The sequence below is a fragment of the Tupaia chinensis genome, unplaced genomic scaffold, assembly GCF_000334495.1.
Source record: "Tupaia chinensis unplaced genomic scaffold, TupChi_1.0 Scaffold000532_1, whole genome shotgun sequence".
NCBI classification, from domain to species: Eukaryota; Metazoa; Chordata; class Mammalia; order Scandentia; family Tupaiidae; genus Tupaia; species Tupaia belangeri.
Window position 1 is genome coordinate 7,687,815 of NW_006160045.1, and position 20,167 is coordinate 7,707,981.

The 20,167-nt window shown below is 51.6% G+C and overlaps 1 protein-coding gene across 1 annotated transcript in view; it reads right to left on the reverse strand.

Moving 5' to 3' along the window:
- Positions 1-6: 6 nt before the first annotated feature.
- STUM (stum, mechanosensory transduction mediator homolog) overlaps positions 7-20,167 on the reverse strand; it is an 82,470-nt gene continuing 62,309 nt past the window's right edge. Inside the window, exons 2-4 of the mRNA XM_014591126.1 lie at positions 4,325-4,504; positions 3,308-3,316; positions 7-1,989 (exon numbers count right to left, since the gene is read on the reverse strand). Of these exons, the coding sequence (XP_014446612.1) occupies positions 1,955-1,989; positions 3,308-3,316; positions 4,325-4,504 (224 nt within the window). The 3' untranslated portion in view covers positions 7-1,954. The remainder of the gene's footprint in view (positions 1,990-3,307; positions 3,317-4,324; positions 4,505-20,167) is intronic.

Below are 20,167 nucleotides of genomic sequence, written 5' to 3' on the forward strand. Positions count from 1 at the left end.
GCTTCAAGCTGCTTCATCGGATCCCGGGAGGCTCCGCGCTCTGACGCAGCTTCCTCGAGAGCAGCGAGCTGCCAGCCTGGAAGATGTTGTCTTCACACGATGAAAGGTTCTGACTTTTCGGATAAAACTAAATCTGAGCCCACGCCTTTGAGACAGAGAGGCTTTCAAGTAGGAAAGCAGCAGCAAAGGGCTGGGCTGGGGTGGGGGAGAAGGAAGGGCAGGAAGAGATGAAGACACAGCTAGGGAGTTCAAAGAGCACAGCCCAGCCAGGCGGCGATGAAGAGGGACGAGACACTCAGCAAACCAAGGGCAGACAGCGCGCAAGGTCTGCAGGCAGCCTGAGACCTGCTTCCTCTGCAGGCCAGTAACTAGAAAGGCAGGACTTGGTGTGGGTGGGCGTGGCTTCCCCAATGCTCCCACCCAGCTCTGCAGAAGGTGGCCAGGCAGGTCCCCTCTCTAGTCCTGGCTGAGTCCTGCCAGTCTCTGAGAGACAAGAAAGAAGAGCCCCTGGAAGAAGGACATGCTTCATGGCACAATGCCACGAGGGTCAGAAACTTGACTTTGGGCCAGTCCCACCTGTCAGCTCTATTAGAATAAAAAAAGAATGAAAAAGAAAATGCATGTAAATGACCATCTCATATTACAATGCTCAGTCTCCTTTCTCTAATTTCAGATGGATGCCCGATCCGCAAGAGCTTGGACAACTTCTTTTGGCTTCTCCTTCCGTTAGGGCTCTCACTGTATAACAGTCACTTACATAGGAGCTCCCTAAGGGGCTCAGTGGTCCCTTTGCAACTGGAGGCAACCCTGGGCTGCGTGAACAGTTTCACTCTCTACTGCATCCGTTCGCAAGCGAGATTTCACATTGAGAGTCACAGTCCCATCCAATTGCTTCGCAATTCTGAAACCCTAAAACTCTCAAATGCTAAGTTCTTCCTTATAACTTATTTGGTGGTAAAGCCTGCCCTGAACTGAAGGGAGGTTATTTACAATGAACCTGACGATTCCCACGTTTATCTGCAGATATATTCACATGCTTGATGGTGGCAGGGATGTTCCAGACCGCCAGAGTGGTCGGAAATACATGGTCAATGGATCATGTCACCTTTCTCCAATCCTTAATTTCAGAATGCAGAGACACACTTGGCCCCCAGGATTTCAGAAGAAGGAGTGTGGCCGGAAGTGGTGCTAAGCGCGATGCGAAGGCTGCCAGCCCGTGCCCATGCACACCTCGGTCTGGTCGTTCGTGTGTGAACATCTGACCGCTCCAACAGTTCCACCCCGCTGCCTTCCTTCTCAGGGAAATGAAGGTCAAAACATACTCAGCCCTTAGATTTTGATGGCCAGGAGGCAGGGGCGCGGTCAGGGAGGGTAGCCCAAGAGATGGGCTTCCCTCTCCTTGGCCTCGGGCTGGCCGTAGATACCTTGGGCTTTCCCGCACTGGGCCGGGGTCTCACCCTCATGCTGGTGCAGCCCCCCCCAAAGGATCAGAGATTAAACACTCAGGGCACCAGATTTTTGAGGCAAGGGGAGGGAACACAGAGGAGATGTCACCACAGTCGCCCTTGGTGAGCCCTGCTCACCCAGCCAGGGCCCATTGCAGCCCAGCCCAGCAGCTCCACTGTGCTCTTGCAGTGGGAAGCGGGCCCTGCCAGGAGGGATGAGCCTGCCAGAGCATCGGCCTCCCCGTCAGCACCCCTGTCTACCCCACTCCCTGAAGCTCTGCGTGCCTGCACCTACACTGCTTTCCAGAGCAGGAGGAGGGGCTGGCAGCCCTCAGAGCCTGCAGAGTAAAGCAGATGCATTTTCAAAATAAATAATATTTTTAAAATACCCCCTTTCCACCCCAAATCCAGGAAACGGCAGAAGAGAACATGTAAAGGTCTTTGTGCCCAAAGCTGCCTGGAGCAGCCCTCACAGGACTCCCTGGGCATCCCCGGCGGCTCCCTCGGGCTCACAGCTGCTGTGGAATGCCCTGCTCCTTGTAGCCTGTGCAGAAAAAAAAAAACAAAACAGGACAGTCAGCCAGTTAGACAACTGCTTCCTTCAGGATGCCTCAAGGGGGGCCCCCCAGGCCAGAATAAGCTCACGGACTCAAATAGTGTGGTGTAAACGACTGCTACCATCGGGGCCCGACTCTTCCAAGGGCTTAGACTTTTTAATAGGAAACAAACAAAAATGAATCCAGAACTGTGGGATATCGGGTGTACTAGAATATACGAGAGGAGAGTCTTTGGGGTGGGAGCAGCAGCTATGCATGTGCTCCTGAATCCACACCCCGAAAACCACTGAATAAAAGTGGCCCTGTGAAGCTGGGTGGTGTGGTTGTCCAGTGCAGAGCCTGGGGAGAAAGTGGCATCCCCAAGAATTGGGCATTGAGAAGGTGGATGGAGAGAAGGAAGAATGGAGGGAGATAGCAGACAGGAGGGAGTAGCCTGTGCTCAGCCTTGGTTGATATGACAGGTAAAGGTGCTGAGGATTTTGTGCCTTTGAAAGCCTATTGATAATGACGAGAATTGGGAACGTTTGAACACTGTTGAGATTAAGAATTTGTTGCTACTTATTTGGCTGTGAAAGGGTTTTGTGTATCTTTCCACCCACCCCCCCTTTTTTTTGAGAGATTTTTTTCTATAGGGCGCATGCACTCACTGGAGAGACAGAGATACAGAAAGCAAGAAATCACACTGCCCACCAGGGGGATGGCCACACTGTAACTCCTTCTCTAGTCTCCTCTCTGGATTTTGGGCATGCACATACATGTGCACAGCGTGTTTCAAGCCACCAGGTCCGACACTTGAACTACAGTCAACCAGGTGGGAGTCCAGCACCTTAACTGCTATGCCACCTGCTGGCCCCTTGTGTATCTTTTTAAGAAATACCCACCAAAGTATTTAGGGCCGAAATGACAGGAACGGAATCCGCTAAGCAGTTCCGCACTGTAGGCTGGGTAACTCAGCCCTGGCGTGCAGAGGAGCTGCAGTGGACTGTATTTTTCCTTTCATCTGGCAACTTGCTCATCAATTTTAGGTGCTAATAATCAAGTGCAGGGGCTAGGGGAGAATCACGAAGTCATAGACAAGTGGCCACCAACGGACAAGCTTGGAGCTGGTGTGGGCACTTCGGGCCTCACTAGGTCGGACTCTCTCCTTCTGTTCGTGTTTAAACATTTTCCAAAACAAAATGCTAAAAATAAGAGCCTGTTGGCCAACGGGAGAGTAGGGTGTTTGTGTGCAGGGTAAGGCCCCAGGGGAGAGCAGGGCCCCAGACAGCCCCGGACGTGAGGCTGCGCATCCGTGGACAGGCTCACCTTGGGAAACTGCAGCAACGCAGAGATGGGAGGCAAGCAGGAAGAAGAGAAGCAAAAGAGAAAGAGAAAAGAGTCTGAAAACAGAGGCCGTGGGGAAGGTGGAAATATCAAGAGGGTTTCCCCTGCCTTTGCTATCCGCACCTGCCACAGCTGACTTTCAGCACTGACGTTCCACCTATGACTGGGTTTTCGAGTGCAGGACAAGTAAGAGCATGGGGCAGTGGATGGGGTACCTGAGGAGAGACGTGTGGTCCTGCTTGTGAGGAACCGCACCCTAAGGAGGAGATGGGACATGGAAAACTGCAGCGAGACGTGATCAGTTGCGTAGAACAGGTGATGTCTGTTTAAAGACTTTGCTGGGGGATTTTTAGGTATCAAGTTATCTTTGAAAAACTTGATTTTGCAATTTTAAGCTCCTCCACGAAACAGCTGTATGTGTTAATCAAGTTTGCATTACATGGTTGATAAAAGGCCACTCAACACAGATGAGGAATGGCGAGGCTTTGGCACCAACAAAGAACTTAATTTCAAAGGAGGAGGAATCACTCTGTACATGCTGTAAAAATCACAGCATAGGGTTTCCTGTGGGCAAATACACCAAGTGGCCTTTTCCTTCTTTCTGGAAACTGCACGATGGAGACAGGGAACCGTGGACACGGGGGGTGAGCACACCAGGCCGTGCCACCGTCACCCAGTTTTGCCATTTGGCTTCCTTGACAATCACAATGGCTGTTGGACTGGACTCCCTACCTCTCTAGCCATGCCTGCAAGCTCAGATCCATGCCAAGGAGGACTCTGCCATACACTCGTACTGCCCTCTCAGTACCCGACCCGGGCATGCTGGGGTGAGGTCCCTGCACCAAGCAGCCAAGGGCCCTAGTGACTAGGGCACAGGAAGCTCTGGAGGGCACCTCTCCTAGGGGTGAGCGGGCTCTTGGCTGGCCATGATGGACTCCCATGCCCCCTAGTCCCTGCCCTCCCAGTCCCGCCCAGGAGGCCATGCAGACAGCTACTCACTGGCAAGGATGACCATGTCCATGCCCCAGAAGATGCTCATGATCCAGCCCACCATGACGATGGCCGTGAGGATCTGGATGAGGGCCGCCGCGATGTTCAGCCAGAAGACGCAGCACACGTGTCTGTCCGGGAGGTCAGTGCGGGCCCCGCAGAGCACGGTGAAGGCCGAGACGAACGTCCCTGTGAGAGGCCAGATGGGACACTGTTCAGAGGGCCTAGGAGACAGGGGCATGGTGCTCATCACTGGCCTAGGGCCCAGCTGCCCACCCTCCAAAAGCTCTGAGAGAGCGGCCATGTCCTGGCTCAGACTCCACCCTCTTGTCTCTGTGCTGGAGAGGCAGTGGTCCAGGCGGAGAGGTATGGTTGCCAACGGCCTTTAGGGGACCTATGACAAGCAGTCCTGCCAGGGAGCAACAGGGCGCCACCTTCAGCTCAAAAAGGTAGCAACCATATGCAGCCAAGATTCCAAGGGCCTAAGAGTTCAGAGGTGGGACCCAAAACGGTGGGTGCGTTCACACTCCCTTCTCCGGCTACTAATTGCCTCCATGGCTAACACGACGTTCACCGAGTTTTTACTCAAGCCAGGCTCTTCCTACACAGCCCCTGGGACAGGCAGAAACCCTGCAAGGTAGTCCTTGTTCTCCCCGTCTGTATTAGTTTCCGATGGCTGCAACGACATACCACAGTCGTGTCATGGTGCAGCACAACCGTATTTCTTTATGGCTCCAGAGATTGGAACAGTCTCTAGTGGGTGATGGGGGCTGCTTGCTTCTGGAGGCTTCTCCGTCAAGGACAGCTGTGTCTCTATCCTGACCTGCCTCCCTCTTTCAAGGACCTTTGTGATTATGTTCAGGTCTCATGTGGATAATCCAGGATAACCTTCCCATTGCTCAAGAGCCTTCATTTCACCTGTAAAGGTCCCTCTTACACATAAGGTAACTTGGGTTGAGGGTTAGGATGTGGATGCCCTTGGGGCCGTTACCCAGCTATCACTCTGTCTTACACAGAGACAGTCTTGTCCGAGATCACCAGCACAGGCAGGCACCCACTGCTGGCTGAGGTCAACAGCCATGTTCCTGCTGCCTGCACTGCTTCACTGGTGCAGGTGACCTGGTGAAAGCAGGCCCAGGCCAGAAAGCAGGGCATGAGGGAGATCAGCCAGTGGCCTAGGAACCATTCTCACTTTCCTAATTCTCAGTTCCTATCCTGAAGGGAGCTGCCACCTCTCTGAACTCTGGTATCTGGTCCTTCCCTGCCCAGCTGTGCTGGCTCATCCTGAATTCTAGATGTGGCCTTTGCTCCCACTCAAGCCCTCAGGCCTCTGACCCAAGGCTGAAGAATGTCTGAGTCCATGGGCTGATGTCAATCATGCCTCCTCTTAACAGCTGCCACTGACCTGAGTTCCCAGGCTGTCTCATTCACCTCGATGCCTCCAGCCCCTGTCACGGTGCTTGGTCCACATGGGAGGTCTTGGGCTTCCGGAGAAGGACAATCCACGTCAAGTGTATCTGCAGACCCCCTTCATTGTCACCCTGGTATCTGTTGATCCTACCTGAGACCTACCGGATAGCTAAGGGGCACCCAGGAATCTGCATTTCTAAACAAGTGTTGCCTCTCCTCCCAAGAAATGGTAATTGCTCACTAAAGCATGAGAACTACAGATTGATAACTAACCCAATAACTGACACTTCTGCGTTCCTGGCACAGAGCCCGGGTGGCCCTGTGGGAGACACAGAAGGCAAAGCTAGTTTCCTACCCCCATCCGATGAACTTCCATCCAGGGGCACAGAGTATTTGCAAGCAGGGAGAGTGTTCTCTGCAGAAGAGCTGGGAGACTGGGTTTGGGGAGACTGGGCTTGGGGCATGTTGCTCCAGGAGGTGCCAAGGTTTGGCCAACAGCAGCAGGCATAGGCAGCAGGAAGGGGAATGGGTCTGTCCATTTTTGTCCTGGAAGTCCCAAAGAGCTTCTCTGGGCTTGCCCTCTGAGGAGAGCCCCTTCTGGGAGATGAGGTTGGGCTGTAACTCTTACGTCTCTAGAGGCTGGCTCACTCAGAAAGCTAATTCCATCCCTGCCCTCGGGAGCCCACGGTGCAGCGAGCTTGATGGAAGAGAGGGAGCTAGCGGCTGGCCACCTTTGCAGAGGTGAAGGCAATGGTGCTGGGTCTTGAGCTCCAGTCTCTTCCCTGGGAGGAGGAGGGAAAAGGTAGTGTAGGGACAGGAGGGGGTGACATGAGGAGGTGATAAGGGTGATGGGAGGACTGACATGGGCCGTTTGTGGAGAGCTCTGAATGCCGGGATAAGGGTAGGCCCATCACTCGCAGGAACCAAGCTCCCACAAAGAGAGTGATATTGTGAAGGCAGCAATTAAAGAAAAGTCACTTGTCAGCAGGGGGTTGGGTCCACTGAAAGTACCCACTGCAAAGTCAGCCATGTGGGATCCAGTACCTTAACCTCCATGCCACCTGCTGGCCCACACCCAGCATGTTTTTCAAACCACCGGGTCCAGGGTTTGAACTACGCCATTGGCCTTAAGGGATCCAGCCACCTTACCCACCACACTACCTGCTGGCTCCAGCAGCACGTCACTTTTGTCATGCAAGGCAACATGTGCTGAAGGTAAGGATGAAATGAATGGATTTAAAATATAAAAACATTGTTTCAATCTCTTCAGCAGTAAGCTTAAAGAATGATTTTTAGCACATTTTCTTATGAAGAGGTGCTAATTATTTTAAATGAGTCTTGCACGTTAGAGCTCTACCCAACGGCAACGTGTTAGTTTAATTTACTCCACTGCACGCAGCCATATGCCAGTGCTGGGTCCTGGGAAGGCAGAGCCCAAACAGGTGATGAGGACTTGGCCCACCCTGCCCAGGAGCTCACATTCTGATGGGAACACTGGGTCACACAAGGAACAGGGACGAAGTCTGTTTGGCTGAATAAAGAAAGATGTCGTAAGGGACCAAGTGATTGAATGGAAGTCCAGGAAGCTGACAGGGGCCTATCAAGGGAACAGGAGGGGAAGAGCAGCCCGTGACAGTGTGGCATGTGTCCAGGGTTCAGCGTGCACAGGGGACACTGAGTGGTGCAGGGAGCTAGACACAGGGCAGGTGCAGAGCAGGGCCGAGAAACAGGCTGGCTCACACTGCAATGAAAACGTCGTCAACTACAAAGTCAGGCTGAAGTGGGCAGAGGCAGATCAGGGAGGGCCCCGAGGGCCTTGCTCTGGAGTCCTGCAGTGGGTAGCCCTATGAGGGTTGGGGAGGGGGTCCAGAGAGAGGAGGAACGCTTTGGAAGATAAGGAGGTGGCATCTCCAGATTGGGGGACCTGCTGATTGCCGGGATAAGGGAGCAGAGGGGCCCCCAAATAAGTCTGGGTTTCTGGCTTCCCACAATTGGTGGTGAGGGTGGAAACACCACCCAGAATGGGAAACAGAGGCACCATGTCTTTGGGAGGGGTCAATTTCAGGTGGCGAAAGTCAACCAGGAATGAATGAGATCACACTGGACGGGAATGAAATTCAGGAAAGACCCTAGAGGAAGTCACCATCTTAGGGGGGAGTAAGAAAAGGAGAAGGACCAGAGAAGCCAGGAGACGGGGTCCCAGGGCCAGGAGAGGAGTCTCCGAGAAAATGGAGCAGAGGCAGGATCACCTGCTGCAGTGACGGTCAGTGATTCCAGGTGAAGTCATGGGTTGAGAAGGCCAGGAGTGACCTCAGCAGGGACCTGAGCCAATATGAGAGGTCTGCAGCGGGAATGGAGGTGTGGGTTCAGGACCACTCTCTTCAGTGAGAGAATCTGGAGCTTATCTGCTGAGAAGTGGCCAGGGGAGGGGAGGGGTGAGGATGATGAGACCAGACTGGGGATAAGTGGATGAAGAGGAGGTCCCAAGCAAACCAGTTTATGCACCAGAATTCTCAAACCAATGTTTACAAAAAGGCAGGTTCCAGGGCCCCACCTCCAGAGACCACCGATGGTGCAGGGATGGGACAAGGAATTACTTGTTTAAAAAAGATTAAAACAGGGTCCAGCTGGTGGTGCTATGGTCATATAATGTTCTGCAATGCCGGGCCGGCCTGGGAAGGTCCTGAGTTTGCACCCCGAGCTCTCTGTACATTCTGGGCATGCCTGCATGTGCCATGGGCTGGGCTGGCTGAGGCTGGGAGAGGATCATGGCATAAATTTGATGGTTCCTCTCTGTCTCTCTCTAATAGAACAAATAAGCTTTCAAAAACTGAAACGAAACAAACATCCCCCCAGCTGATACTAATGGACAACCAGGTTTGAAAACCCTTCCTCTGAGGGGTGGAGGAATTCGCCTCACAGATACAGAACCAGAAAACCACACGTTATAGTTCATGATTCTGGACTTTCACGCCATCCACCAGCACCCACCACGTGACTCAGTGCTGAGCGGGGAGAGTGTTCTCTGCAGAAGAGCTGGGAGACTGGGTTTGGAGAGACTGGGCTTGGGGCATGTTGCTCCAGGAGGTGCCAAGGCTTGGCCAACAGCAGCGGGCATAGGCAGCAGGAAGGGGAATGGGTCTGTCCATTTTTGTCCTGGAAGTCCCAAAGAGCTTCTCTGGGCTTGCCCTCTGAGGAGAGCCCCTTGCCCACTCTCCCCGTGGGGGGAGGGGGGTGGCACTGCTCCCAAGAGATAGAACCATCCCTTGAGTTCTGAGGTCGGCTTTTCTCATATGCACGGGGGAGGTGTGGAAGAGGCTGGGTCAGGAGAGGGCTTTCCAGGCCTCTCAGAGCTCAGGACAAGGGCAGAGCTGTCTTCTGAAGTCGCTGATGCTGAAATACGTGCCCCTGGGACCTGGGCCACCGGTCAAGTCTGGTTCCAGCTGTCACCTGCAGGTGGCTCTGCAGTCACGAATGTGTGCCATCCCAGGGAAGGCCAGCTGAGCACAGCCTTCTTTTGGAAACTACTGAACAAATGTGAGCTTCCAGGACAGGAAGGAAATGTGAGAGAGCCCTGGGTCTGGCTTTATGACCAATTTAGAAAGGCAAGCCACGTCCTAAGAAATGAGGTCTCCTTCTAGATTAGGGCTACAGTAAGATAAATGGTGGACCACGTTTAAGGTCAAATTCAGTCCTGTGAAGCTTTGATTCTCAAACTTTGGACCGGGGTGGGGGGCAATGAGAAAGAAGAGATAGAGGTTCTGCAAAAAATACACCTTCCTGGGCCCCACCAGCCAGAGATCCTAATTCAGCAGGTCCAGTCATCACCTTTTCATGATTGTGCAAAAGGAAAGAAAACTGACCCCACATTCACAAATGCTCTGGATACAAATCCTAAAAACACAGGGGCCAGCTCTGATCTGCAGAGATGGGGGAGTGAATTTATTATGAAGGAAATCTTTCCAAGAATGGGTGTCATAAAAGCAAAATAAGGAAGGGAAGAGAAGTGGGCCTTCTGCCCCCTAGCAGAGAGAGGTGATGCAACTGGACCCACATGGGAGGGGTGGTAGGTTCGTATCCTGGGGCATCCTTGGGCATGCTGAGCATGCGCGTGCCCTCCTGAGATCCAGGCTGGCAGTGACTGGGAGGGTGGCAGTGTGGGACCCTGTGTGAGTGATCATCTCTCTGTAACTTCTAAGGAAATAAATTTTAAAAAAATTTTTTTAAGAAAAAAAAGTCCCCAGAACACAAAACCAGTGTAGCCTTGAAAAGTGGCTTGGAGCCACTTTTTTAGTGGTTAATGTGCTAGACTCCTACATGGCTGACCCTGGTTCAAGTACTGAACCTGGAAGCTTAAAAGTCACGCTGGGAGCATGTGCATAGGTTCCCAAAATCCTGAAGGAGAATGGAGGAGAAGGGAGAAGGTCTTGCAGCATGACCATGCCCCCTGGGGAGGGGGTGATTTCTCACTTTCTTTCTGTCTTTCCAGCAAGCACACACACCTATAGCAAAAATCTCTCTCTAAAAAAATGGGGCAAATGATATTGGATGGCATGTGTTTACATGGACTGCCTGAAGGCACTGTCACCCTTACAGCCTGGTCCCTGGGAACACGGTACAGGGGAAAGCTGTGCCGTGTGGGAGAGGAAGGTGAAACTGAAGGAAGCATCAGTCTGGGAGTGGCTGCATTCTCTTCTGGAACTGCACCAAGTCATACACTCAGAAAGTGTTCTGTAGACCCAGCACGCTTCTGTAAGAACTTGCGAAGTGGACACAGCATATAAAACCAACAGAGGATAGTACAAGGCAAAACATGGCCAGTTCTAGCATTTTCATCATCCTGTCTACCCTTAGTGTTCTGCAGGCCACTTCTTATCATAGCCCTGGGTCAATCTACCCTAGACCAGTGTTAAAAATGGGGCTGTAAATGGTTTTCAACGTTCCAGAAAACACAGATAAGGCTTTGAGGTCAGATAGTGGCCCAGAGGTACACATAACACTCGGCAAGGCAATGCCCCATTGGAGGGTTCTTGGTTCAAGTCCAGAGACCTCCCTGTGTGCACTAGGCATGCGCTTGCCCATGACCCAGGGCTGGCTGTGACGGGGTGGACCGCAGTGCCAGTACCTATTGGGAGCTCTCTCTCTCTCTCAGAGGAAATAAATGAATGAACTTCTTACAAAGAACACACACACCCTACTGAGGCCCCATCTCCCACTGGAACAATGAACTTATCAGGGTTGGTCAGAATTCCATCCTCTCAGTGCAGTAACTAGAGGTTCTCCCCTGCTCCTAGTGGCCATTTTTCCACCCCAGATCTGCCAGAGATGAGGGAGTGAAATCTTTCCAAGCATGGGTTTCATGGGAGACAAATAAAGAAGGGCAGCCAGGTAGGCCTTCTGGCCCAGCAGAGGGAGGGTGTACAGCGTCCCAAGCCACTTCACCCTGGCCTGGCTGCTAATGCCCTCCCAGGGCTCCTCTCTCCTCTGCCCAGTCAGGAAGCGCCAGCTCAGAGTGAACACTCCCTCCTTCCCTGGGTCCCCGGCAAATGCCGGGGGCCTGCCTATACATGGGAGGACAGAGGAGCTTGAGAGAAGACAGTGGGTGGAAGTCTTCCAACTAGTAAGAGGTGCACAGGGAGACCTGGGTGGGCAGCCATCTGCGGGCCTGTCTGCAGCTGCAGCTGGCCCACAGGGCCTTTGCTTTCCAACGGCCAAGGCTCTGGGAAATAAAGGGAGGAGGTCAGGGACCCTCCCATGGCTGTCACAAATACATCTGTCATTGTCCTTCCTCCTGAAGAACCCAGGAATAGTCTCCTCCAGCCCTCCCAGTGCCCCTGAGGTGGCATCGGACTGATGGTTCCACTGGAGGCCAAGTTGCCCGGAGCTGATGACTGCTATTAATGGTGCTGGGAGACCTCCCTGTGCTGTTGGCAAGCCTCCTCTACCTCCACCTGTACCTCCCCTGGGTCTCTGACAAGCTCCTGGCCTGTTTGCGCATCATAGGCTGGTGAGCTGCAGAGCAGAAGTGGACACCCTAGGTCTCTGCAGAGGTCACAGGAACCCCCCAGGGTCTCCCCCAAAAGTTTACTCTAAGCAGAATTTAACCACATAGAATTTCTCTGTTCCCTGACTTGGTCCCTTGTCATGACACCTTCTGGGTTAAATTGCCAGAAGGTGAATTGAGGAGATGAGATAGAGTGTGTGTGTGTGTGTGTGTGTGTGTGTGTGTGTGTGTGTGTGGTGGTGGGGGGGGGGCATGTGTAATGACCAGGGCAAGGGGACACAGGATAACACTGAGGCTCTTGTCACCTCAGCTTTGTCCTTCCTACATCCCACAGGCTGGGGGAGGTTAGCCAGTCAGGTGGAAAGATGGGTAAGGGCGGCAGTGGTGACATTTGTTAGAAGAGACATCACAGCTTCCATCTCCTTAGAATTTGCAGCCTGACAAGATGATATTTTCATGGGTGGATAGACACTGAAATTAAAAACAGAGAGGGGTTCTGCCTAAGGGTACAGCGGCCAGGGAGCCCTCTGAGACCAACTGCCAAGAGAGCCTGCAACACAATGAGCCCAGAGGCAGCTCTTCCAGGGACACTGCTGCATCAGAGCAGGGACCCCTGAGGCGACCTCTTGTCTTAATGGTGTCTTTACTCCATGAGTGCTAGACTGAGACATCCGGGTTCTCGACTGAACCTCGTCTGCTTGCCCAAATAACATTTGCGAAGTGCCTGTCATGTGTTCAGCATCAAGCTTGGTAAAACTGAGTCACTCTGTCATCCACTCAAGGAGCAAAGGCTGCCTCGTATCTCCAGCACCCAGTGTGTGCCAGGAACCCTGGAACCGCACAGTCAGGTATGAGCGACCACAGGAAGTGCTACGGAGAGCTGGCCTCTGGGCCCAAGCTGTGGTCACACACACTGGGTACGTGGGAGAACAGCATTCCCTGCACCCAGCCTTCAAACAGCGAGGCCTCGGTGGACCCCGATGTGTATCACAGGAAGTAGCAGAACATATCCCATCATGCCATGCAGGCCTGGAAGCGTTCCTGGGTACAAAGTTGCCTTGCTATGGGCTGGATGTTTGCATGCCCCTGCCCTACTTATGTGCTGACTCATTGGACCCCACATGTTGGTATTTAGAGGTTACCGGGTTTGAATGAGGTCATGGGGTTGCAGCCTCCATAATAGGGTCGGTTCCCTTATAAGATGAAAAGACTGGCATGTGCAAATCAGGAAGCTGCCCCCACCAGACTCTACCAGGCTAACACTGTGATCTCGAACTTCCTAGTCTCCAGAACTGTGAGAAATAAATGTCTGTCATTGAAGCCACCTGGTCTGTGTTATTCTTGCTATGGCAGCCTGAACTAAGACATGGCTCCCCCTTAAAATCATATCCACTTCAGGGCCAGCAGGTGGCATGGTGGTTGGGGTGCTGGACTCCCACACGGTCAACTGCAGTGTGAGTCCTGGACCTGGTGGCTTGCTTTCTCACTATCTCTTCGTGAGCACATGTGCCCTAAAGCAAATATTTAAAAATAAAGTTAAATAAACGATTTTTAAAACTGAAATAAATAAAAATTTAAATAAATCATGCCCAATTCATGTCACTCGCTCACTTTCCATGTATTCAGCTAGCATTTATGAAGCACTTCCTTGGGGGCCAAGACCTAGGCCAAATCCACGTGTACCAAAGCAAAAAGTGTCCCAGCCCTCGAGGGCCTCACAGGGGAGTGAGAGAAACAAATAATTCACTGAACACCATGCTGTGTTGTCAGTCCTAGAAGAATGGCTGAGGCAGGGAGGCAGGATAACACTGCAGGCATCGACGTAGGCTCTGGCTCTGAATGCCAGGGTCTGAATCCCGGCAACACCACAGATGAGCTGTGAGCATTTGACAAATCGTGTGTGCTATGGTCTGTGTTCTTTCTCAAAATTCATGTATTGAGACTTAGTTGTGAAGGGATTAGAAAACTCAGTACCTCTGTGGTATCCAAAGGTGGGGCTGTAGGAAGTGAGTCAGTGATGAGGGCGGAGCCCTGTGATTGACTCCTGGTGGGTTTACAGGAGAGAGAAACAGTCCAGAACACACTCAGCTAAACTATGAGCTGCAAAACCCTATTCTCTTAGATTACCCAGACCCAGGGGTGCTCTGTATTAGCAATGGGACGGACTAGAGCAACGTGCCTTCACTAGACCTCAGTCTCCCCATCTGCTAAATTAAGATGATGATAGCAGTCACTTCCACAGTGTGGGTGTGCGGATTAAACAAGTGTGTAAAGTACTTAGAACACAGAATAAACTCAATAAGGGGTGCAGGGAGCATGAGGAGGGACCTGGGCCCACACTGGGAAGGGGATGTGATTCAGGCAATCTTCCACAAGAGGCAGTACTGGAGCAGGCTTTGACAAGTAAGTTGTTGACTGTGAATATGGAGGTCCAGCAGGTGGTGTAGTGTTGAAGATGCTGGATTCCCACGTCGTCAACCACGGTTCAAGTCCTGGACCCACAGCTTGAAACTCACACCAGGCACGTGTGCATGCTTGCCCTAAATCTTGAGAGGAGAACAGGAAAACGGACTGTAGTGTGGCCATCCCCCCTGGAGGGCGATTTCTTGCTTTCTGTCTTTGACCCTCTGGTGAATGCACTCATCCTATAGCAAAAAATCTCTCTAAATAAATAAATAAATAGGAAAGAAAATGAAATTGAAGGTCTCAATTCATCCTGCTCTTAGAGTGGCTAGCAGCCAATGGCACCATTCTTCACACCACCTGTTTTTTTTTTTTAAAGTCATGATCTTGCTCTGTCCAAGTCTTTCTGCCTTAGCCCTCGGAGTTGCTGGGATTATAGGCACACACCACAGTGCCTGCTGTTAGGTTGGACCGGGAATCAAACCTGGGCCTGTCATCCAGAGCACAGTGCAGTACACACAACCATGGCTGGGCCCATGCTACCTTTAAAAAGAAATGAAAACTGCTAAGTTCACCGTGTCGGCCTCATGAAGCATGAGGCTTGGTATATATCCATATGCCACAGTTTTATGGAGCCAGTAAGCGTTGCAATCGTGATGACTACACGGCAAAATGGGCAAGTGCTTGAAGGGAGATTACAAAAATAGTCCGTGTACTATGTAGGGACTATTGAAAATATTTACGTATGTGGACAAGAACTGCAGTGTGTTAAGCAAAATGCAATTGTTTTGCCATGGCAGAATTAGAGATGGCCTTTTTTTCTTCCTGTAAAAACAAATTCTCTTTCCAGTTAAAGAAAAAAAAAAATAGCCACCTGTTGAAATCCCAATGTGCAGAGTGCCAGCACAGCCTGTTGGTGGCTGCAGAGAAAGCGGTGCAAAAGTCAAGCAAACTCGGGGACAGATGACTCACGGACACCTGACATCAAAAACAAACGGTGCCATGGGACCACTCCAGGGCTGCGACAAAAGTTCCTGAACTTCAGGAATGCCACTGAAATGGAACGTCCCACCCCGTTCCTAGGGTGTTATTCCCTGTTAACCAGGCAAAGTGGGACAACTGCGAGCTTCGACTCCCCTGCTGGAGGTGAGACGAGAGGGAGGACACTGAGGCTTCTGGTTCAGAAGCCAGGAAAGGATTCCAGTCCCAAGAGACCTTGAGGAACCACTGTGGATTCATTTAGGCGGCCACACAGCAACAGCAGAAAGGGACGTGGCTCAGCGACGCTGGCACCCCAGCTTCCCAGAGGACACAGAGGAAGGAGGGAAGGTGCAGGAGCCCTGTGTGGGACGGCGCCTAGATGCTCCCTGTCTGGCTGGTGACTCCCTACAGACCTGACAAACACACCTGCTCCTTCCTGGAGCCATGCCCTGTGGGGTGCCCTGGCGTGTGCTCCAGTGCCAGGACAACTTCCTGCCAGGGCTCCCAGGATCAGGCTCGGGAGGGTTTTCTCCAGGCAGAGCTGACGTCATTGCTTAGACCACACGGGCATACCATACTTGCAGGAAGGGGTTATCCCTGAGGTCTTCATTCTGGAAGTAACCAACTCAAACGGGCTTACATCATAAAGGGGTTTGTTGGTTCTCGTAACTGGAAAAGGCCAGAGAGGCAGCATGGTGCAACAGCTAGGAGTCGGATGTGGGTGTTATTCCTGACTTAATCATTTACTGGCTGTGTGAATTTGGGCGGTGACTCTGCCTCTATAGGCCTGTCTCCTCATCCTGCTTAGGCCAACCTCTTCATCCATAATAATATCCATAGTCAGGACTCTGGGTGAAGCTTAATAGAGATTGTGCATTTCAAGTACCTGGGGGCCAGGTGGTAGTAAGTGGAAAGCAACTGGGCCCGTAAGGGAAAGGTCCCTTAATTTGGATCCCAGGATCCCCCTGAGCACACCAGCCGGCTGAGGCTGGGGGTAAGTTAGGGCATGAGGACCTTGCTGGGAGTGCCTTCTCTCTCTCTCTCTCTCTCTCTCTCTCTCTCTGTCTCTTGGGAATAAACAAACTTTAAACATAAATAAATAGAGCTAAAATGCTGTGCCCTGCAAGCTGGGACTGCATGGGAGGCCCAGATTTGACTCCTGGTCCAACCTGAAGGCCAGGCATACTGGTATGGACCATCCCCAGCTGGGATCAGAGGCAGGACTATGACGTGGTGAGACCCTGTTTTTAATATAAATAAATAAATGAATGACCTAAAACACACGAAATGTTTAATAACGGGTCACTGTTTCCATGAGGAGTTCAGGGTTGGTTGGATTCCTTGGCTATGATTCGACATGGTCACTGTCCCCCCTCTCTCTCTGCCTTACCTTCCCTGCTGTGAGCTTTATCTCATGCAACAAAAGGATTGCAGCAGTTCCAGGTTTCAGATCTACACACCATGTGTCCGGAGGAAACAGAATATTTCTGTCCCAGCATTCCAAGCAAGAGTCCTGAAACTTTCCCAGAGCAGTCTGCCCAGGTCATAGGCCCATTCTCGAATCAATGATGTGGCAAAGGAAATGGAATGTGCTGATAGACTTAAATAATTGAGCCTACCCTTGAAGCTACAGTCCCAGGCTACCTGAGGAGGAGAGACTCATGAGGGAAAATCTAGCTTTTCTTGGGAAGAAGAGAGAAGACACTGGTCAAGGGATTGATCAACGATGTTCACTCAGAGCAGAAACATGTTATGAAATCAGCCAGAGAAGTGTTAAGCTGGAGGTGTGGTGATTGTAAAGCATGGCCCCAAACCCTTTACTACTCTTCCATTAAGAGGTAAGTCCGGGGGCCAGCAGATAGCAGAGTGGTTACGTCACTAGACTCCCACACAGCCAACAGTGGTTCAAGTCCCAGATCCAGTGGCTTGAAAATCACACCAGAAGTGTCTGCATGTGTGCCAAGATCCTGGGAGGAGAATGGAGGAGAAGGATTGTGGAGTAGCCATCCCCCTAGGGATGGCTTCTCACTTTCTCTCTCACTGTGTCTGTCTCTCTTTCTCCAGAGAGCACACAGGCCCTAAGGCAAAAACTTTTTTTTTTTTTTTAGAATTATGTTATTGGGGCTGGCAGGTGGTGTGGTGGTTGGGGTACTGGATTCCCACATGGCCAACCACAGTTCAAGTTCCAGACCTGGTGGCTTGCTTTCTCACTCTCCCTTTCTCTCTGGTCAAAATTAAACTGATAATAAATAAAATTTAAAATAAATAAATCTTAACAAAAATTATTATATTTAACTTTATTTATTTATTTTAATAATAAATAATAACCAGAGAGGGACAGAATAAGAGAGAGGAAGAGAGAAAGAAAGTGAGAAAGCAAGCCACCAGTCAGTCATGTGGGGGTCCAGTGCCCTCAACCACCATGCCATCTGTTGGCCCTACAAATACTTATTAAAAAAAAAAAAAAAAAAAGGAAAAAGAAAAGAAAAGAAAACGAAAAAGAAAGAAAGAAAAGAGGTAGGTCCAAAGCCAGCCAGGGGCGCGGTGGTTAAAGCAGCCGGATCCTACATGGCCAACTGTACAGCCTGAGTCATAGTACCAGAGACTCGAAAAACACACTGATGACATGCCAGTGTGTGCCCAAAATCCCAACAGGAGAGAGAAATGCAAGAGAAAAATTGTAGGATGACCATCCCCCGTGATGGGGTGCTTTCACACTCCCTCTGGTAAATTTTTCCAAGGTAGGTCCAGCTGTCCGCGGTGGTGTGTGCCTATAATTCCAGCCACTCAGGGAGCTGAGGCAGGAGGACCACAAGTCTGAGTTAGCCTGGGCAATGCAGCAAGATCTGTCAAAAAATAAGAAAGAAGAGAGAAACGGTAGGTCCATAGCCTTTCCTCAGAACGGTGCTCTCCAACACACCAACAAAATACAACAGAAGTGGCCCTGGGCTGGTTTCTTAGCTCAGATCTTGACAGAATGATGACTTTCGCTTCCTGCTTCTTTGGCTACTCACTCTTAACCCGGCTGCAACACCTACCATAAGGAAGGCCGAGCTGGTCAGCATGAGAAACTCCAGGAGAGACCGAGTGGAAGGGACCCAGACCACAGCCTAAGTGAGCTCCCAGCCTGGCCAGCCTCAGCCGTCAGACCTGTGAGGGAAAATGCCTCCAGATGACTCTAGCCCCCAACCATCAAGTCACCCTAGTCTTCAAATCTTGCTACCTGAACGGCCCACATCGTGGAGCAGGGACAAGATACCCCCAGAGTGCCCTCTTATCTAAATTCCTGACCCACAGAAGTGATGAGCACAGTGAAATGGGGTTTTACACCGCACAGTTTTTGGAATGGTTTGCCGGATAGCAGTAGGTAACTGGGACAGGGATGTCTCTGGGTAAGAGGCAAGATGGGGAAGGAGGGGTGGCGGGAAGCAGGCCAGGCTGTTCTTTCTGACAGCAATCACTTGGCATCTGACTAGAATCCTAGAGGGCAGGGACTGCTTGGCTTTTAGGCACAGAAGCCCTGGCCATGCCAAGCCAGAGCAAGAGAAGAGTCAGAGATTCTGTTGGGGTAATGCCACGCAGAGCGATGCAGTAGGAAGTACCCCATACTAGCAAAAGACAGGGCTGCTGGCCTACGTCCGGCATGACCTGTGACTCACACTGGAAGCAGTGGGCCTCGGAAAAGAGAGGCTCATCTGTCCTGCAGGTGGGAGGGTCTGGCCTCTGTGCCCCCCGAGCACAGAAGCTGATGTTCAGACTCTCATCTCAACTCCACATTCTATCAAAGGGCAAGAGGCTGAGTCAGAGGGAAACCGAAGGCTATGATGGACACAGAGCGGAGGGGGAGAGAAAAAGGAAGAGGCGGATGTGGAGGGGCTCCCTGAGGACCTTTCTAGGCTGACAGGGAAGGGACTAAGAAGCCACTGAGGAAACACAGAGAACTGCTTTACCCTGTCCTTTGGACCAGACACGTGGGCTTGTTAATCTACAGAAAGGTACCTCCTCACCTTCTGTCAGTGGTATAACCATTACTATTGTGATTATTATTCATTTAGAGGATACGGAGCACTCATTAGAGATGAGCATTGTACTTCATTACGTCACCTAATTCTCACAGCAATCCCATGTCGTTATCCTCATTTCACAGACAAAGACAGGCCTCGAAGGATCTGTGCACGAAGCAACTGTAGATTCAGAAACAGCCCCCGGGCTCCATTCCCAGTATCTACGTCCTTTGCAATGTGATTTTGCTACTCCTCCTATGAAGGGGCAGAGATTGTTTCCCTATCCTTTGAGTCCGGGCTGTCCTGTAACCGTCATTGTCAATAATATGGTGGAAGTGGCGTTGTAGGAATTCTGAGCCAAGGCCACAAGGCCACGCAGCTTTCGCTTGACCTCCTAGAGCTCCATGCAGCCACTGTGTGAACATGCCCAAGCAAGCCTGCTGGAGGGTGAGACCATGTGGGCCTGTCCTCAGCCACCAAGCCCTCCCGTTAAGAACAACTAAGCCCAGCATGATGGAAGAAGCGCCCTCCTGAGTGTAGGTTACAGAGCTGTGAACTGAATACTCAGCTGCTGTCTGAAGTTACTACATGTTGAGATGGTATACTAGCTGAGACACCTTTGTGCCTATTGGCCACCAGAAAAGGGGGGAGAGGGGCTGGTTTCAGGGGAGGCTGACAAGTTACACCTCACTGTCCCGATGGAGACTTGCCCTCTGAGGTCGGGAGGCTTGCAGTTGGCCTCCATGGATGGACGGAGCTAGCATGGAAGTCCAGGAGCCAGCCCGGCCTCAGTGGAGTTGCCCATGCGGGGGTTTCAAAGAGCTGGCTGGGGGAACCAGCAGTTAGTGTAATGGCTATGTCGCTGGACTCCCATGTAGTCAACCGCGGTTCGCATCCCAGACCCGGTAGCTTAAAACTCACACCGGGCACGTGTGTGTGTGCGCCCAAGATCCCGAGAGGAGAATGGAGGAGAAGGGATTGCGGCATGGCCATCCCCCCTGGGGGGTGATTTCTCGCTTTCTGTCTCTATGTCTCTCTCTGTCTTTCTGG